This window comes from Gracilinanus agilis, chromosome 4 (genome assembly GCF_016433145.1).
Source record: "Gracilinanus agilis isolate LMUSP501 chromosome 4, AgileGrace, whole genome shotgun sequence".
Classification (NCBI taxonomy): Eukaryota; Metazoa; Chordata; class Mammalia; order Didelphimorphia; family Didelphidae; genus Gracilinanus; species Gracilinanus agilis.
This window is the reverse complement of record NC_058133.1, coordinates 212,782,350-212,786,635: the sequence shown is the minus strand read 5'-3', so window position 1 is coordinate 212,786,635 and position 4,286 is coordinate 212,782,350. Positions and strand designations below refer to the sequence as shown.

The following is a 4,286-nucleotide window of genomic DNA, read 5'->3' as shown; positions in this document are numbered from 1 at the left end:
TTTTAAAAGCCAGGTGAAATTTCATTTATCCCCTCAGGTTGGTACTGTTATCATTGTTCTCCAGGCATGAAAGCAATCCACATAGAAAGTTAACTTATTCCCAATCAGAGTCTGTGGTCAGGTCTCTGATTTGTCAGCCCACCAAGGTCTGTTCTTTGACCTCACTTCTCATAAAACCCAGTTTTTCATAGAGAGATTTGAATTCAGTTTTTTATTACATTCTATAATATTATGTATTATATAAAATAATATATACATATAACATGTATTAGATCTGATATAATATGTATGTATAATATTCTATGTGTATATATATATATACATATATATTTATATATATTTTTTTTAAACTCTGTGGACTATGACTTGCAGGCACAATTTGAACCCATGTCTCAGGTCTCCAGACTAGATCACACTATCTTGTCTTCATGAAGGGTAGGATTCCTATTTACTGATTTCTGGTTGATTTCCAGTTCAGCGCACTAGTTAAGTATTGTAGCAGAAAGAATGCTGGATTTGGAGTCAGAAGGCCTGACTTTATCTCTGAGTTCTGCCACTTTTTTGCCTGTGAGACTTTGGGCGAGTCATTTAGCCTCTCTAATGTTTATTTTCCCTTATTTATAAAACAAAAAGTTGTGGATGAGATAACTTCCGAGGTCCCTTCTGGTGCTTATGATTCTATAACTAGGGAAACAAAGACACAAGACAGAAAAACACCAACACACTGATTTTTTTTTAATTTGAAGAAAGCTAAAACATTCATGAGAGTTATATAAGCAGATTCACAACATAAGCAGATCTAGATAAAAATGAACAAAACAAAATAACAAGTTATTTTTCAGTGTTTATTATTTAATAGTCATCCAAGCAATCATTCAAGCCAGTTTAGTTTTCCTTACTGAAAGAAAGCTAAGACTCCTATCTCCTTGAAAGCCTCAGGCTGGTCATCTCCTTTGTTGGCCTCAGTTTCTTCATCTATAAAAAGGGGATAATAATAGCACCTTACCTCCCAGGGTTGCTGTGAGAATAAAATGAGATAATATTTGTAAAGCAAATGTCCTGTCTTCTTGAGAGTGGGAGTTGTCATTTTGCCCAAGTTTTGTGAACTTTTATGTATAGACCCATTTTAATTCATTTGATTTTTTCAATTGCAATCCAACTTTTTGTGATCCCATTTGGGGTTTTCTTGACAAAAATACTGAAGTGGTTTGTCATTTCTTTCTCTAGTTCATTTTACAGATGAGGAAACTGTGGCAAATAGGGTTAAGTGGCTTGCCCAGGGTTACACCGCTAGGAAGTGTCTGAGGTTAGATTTGAACTCAGGAAGATAAGTCTTCCTGACCCAGGCCTGGCACTCTATCTATTGCACCTCCTAGGTGCTCACGGGCATATTAGCTTTACAGAAGTGAAAGCACTTTTTCATGACCAAAGCATTTTTCCATAGCTATATTATTGTTTACAAATGAAATGGGATGAGAAAGCACAGTTGACTCAACAAATTCTCAGTCTCATTATCAACTCAAAATCGGTAGCTACTACTGGTAGCTCAGGAGTATTATATTATATGATGATCTTTTTTTTTTTTTTTCCTATGGAAGTTTCTTGTATAAGTGCTTAGAATGGTGGTATAAGCACATGATATGATATAATAATAATAATAATAATAATAATAATAATAATAGCTAGCATTTATATAGCACCTATTATGTGCCAGGCACTGTGCTAAGTGCTTTACAAATATTATCTCATTTAATCCTCCCAACACTTCTGGGAAGTAGGGTGTTATTATTATCCCCATTTTATAGATGATGAAACTGAGGCAAACAAAGAGATTAGGTGACTTTTCCAAGGCAGCTATAATTGTCTGTGGTTGGATTTAAACTCAGTTCTTCCTTACTCTAGACCCAGAAGTCTATCCATTGCACCAGAAATAAATAGCCATTGACTGATAGGTCAGTTTTCTTTTTCCTTTCCAGATGCCTCGATTTGTCTTTTGTCTCCAGGATCCTCTAAGGTGAAAACTGGTTCATTTCAAGTTCTTTGAACTGATTAGGGGCAGCCCCTTGTTACAAAGCAGCCATGAATTTGGAGTTTGAGCTACTCAATGACAGTTTTTTTTATCCCAGTGGGTCAATGGTATCCGCAAACAACTCAAACATAACCGATCCATACTATGACCAGACTAGCAATGCCATTCTCACCTTCATGTACTTTATGGTATGTATCATTGGGCTGTGTGGCAACACATTGGTCATTTATGTCATCCTCCGTTATGCCAAGATGAAGACCATCACCAACATCTACATCCTTAACCTGGCCATTGCTGATGAACTCTTCATGCTGGGTCTGCCCTTCCTGGCCATGCAAGTTGCTTTGGTCCATTGGCCTTTTGGCAAGGCAATCTGCCGGGTGGTTATGACTGTTGATGGTATCAACCAGTTCACCAGCATCTTCTGTTTGACTGTCATGAGCATTGATCGTTACCTGGCTGTAGTCCACCCCATTAAGTCAGCCAAGTGGAGGAGACCCCAGACAGCCAAAATGATTAATGTGGCTGTATGGGGACTCTCCCTGCTGGTCATCTTACCAATCATGATATATGCTGGTCTCAGGAACAACCAAGGGGGGAGAAGTAGCTGCACCATCAACTGGCCGGGAGAATCTGGGGCATGGTACACAGGGTTCATCATCTACACCTTCATCTTGGGGTTCCTAGTGCCCCTCACAATCATTTGCCTTTGCTACCTGTTTATCATTATCAAAGTCAAGTCCTCTGGAATCCGAGTAGGTTCTTCCAAGAGAAAAAAGTCAGAGAAGAAGGTCACCCGCATGGTATCAATAGTTGTGGCTGTCTTTATCTTCTGTTGGCTCCCTTTCTACATTTTTAATGTTTCTTCAGTCTCGGTTGCCATCATGCCCACTCCAGCCCTCAAGGGCATATTTGACCTTGTGGTGGTACTTACTTATGCCAATAGCTGTGCCAACCCCATTCTATATGCTTTCTTGTCTGACAACTTTAAGAAGAGCTTCCAAAATGTCCTCTGTCTGGTCAAGGCGAGTGGCACAGATGATGGGGAGAGGAGTGACAGCAAGCAAGACAAGTCCCGATTGAATGAGACCACGGAGACCCAGAGAACTCTCCTCAATGGAGATCTCCAGACCAGCATCTGAACCTTCTATAAAGAAACTTTCTGTTCTACCCATTTGCTATAGCCTTTTCCTCCCATCTGCTTCAGCCTTGTCTTGGAAAAAAAAAAGACAGTTTTTGTCTGAGATGAGAGAACAGTATTCAAACCTGCTTTGTCTGAGTACATGGTAATACCTACACTAAATTGATTACCTCCTCACTTAAAGCAAACATTTAATATGCAGGCAGGCTGTTCAAAGTATGGACGGAGAGAAAAGGATTTACTTGGATATGATTTCCAGGAATGCTGAGACTCGTCAAGAACAGAGATTTGTATCTGTGTGTTTGTCTTTCAAATATGTTATGTGACCATGTGTTGTTATATGAGTATTTGCATCCTACAAACTTATATTCATATTTATATCTATTCTCTATATAATTGCCTAAATTCCTTGTGTTTGTGTATACATGCATCCCATAGACAATGTAAGTAGTATAGATGGATGTCAAGTGAAAATATGTACACAGCTATGTAACACTTTACTGAATTCAGGCAAATCATTTTTAAGCCTGAGGAATGGAAAAGCAAAAACCTTTGAAGAACGAGAACATATGTTCCCATGTTCTGTCTGACATACTCCAAGGATCATTTATTTATTCTAGTGAATTTAAGCGGTAGTAGTTGTTGATTACTGTATTTATTAAGACAAACCCGTCTTTGCTAGACAACTGTGTTTCTCCATCTCAAGTTGGGAACAAGAGTGGGGTGGGAGTGGACATTATAAGGAACATTTTTAAATGGACCATGGTTCTTATGGAGATCACTTTTATGTGTCCCTGCAGTGGAAATTAATAAAAAATGAAGTAAAGAAAAATACATGTTAGAAACAATGAAAGTGTCACAATAACCAAAGATGGTAATTAAATTGAGAGAGACAGAGACAGGGAGACACAGAGACAGATAGATACTTAGATAGATAGAAGGACAGATGGATGGATGGAGAGAGGGAGAGGTAGAGAGCGATAGATAGATGAATGGATGGAAGGAAAGAAAGAAAAAAAGAAAGAAAGAAAGAAAGAAAGAAAGAAAGAAAGAAAGAAAGAAAGAAAGAAAGAAAGAAAGAAAGAAAGAAAGAAAGAAAGAAAGAAAGAAAGAAAG

At 38.1% G+C, this 4,286-nt stretch overlaps 1 protein-coding gene across 1 annotated transcript; it reads left to right on the top strand.

Moving 5' to 3' along the window:
* Positions 1 to 2,079: 2,079 nt before the first annotated feature.
* SSTR2 (somatostatin receptor 2) lies at positions 2,080 to 3,189 on the top strand. Its single transcript, XM_044675849.1, has one exon. It carries the CDS (start codon positions 2,080 to 2,082, stop codon positions 3,169 to 3,171), a length of 1,092 nt encoding a protein of 363 aa, XP_044531784.1. The 3' UTR covers positions 3,172 to 3,189.
* Positions 3,190 to 4,286: the final 1,097 nt, after the last annotated feature.

Excerpts from the sequence above, each read along its gene's own strand:
- SSTR2 (XM_044675849.1), top strand. The coding sequence starts at position 2,080 with ATGAATTTGGAGTTTGAGCTACTCAATGACAGTTTTTTTTATCCCAGT.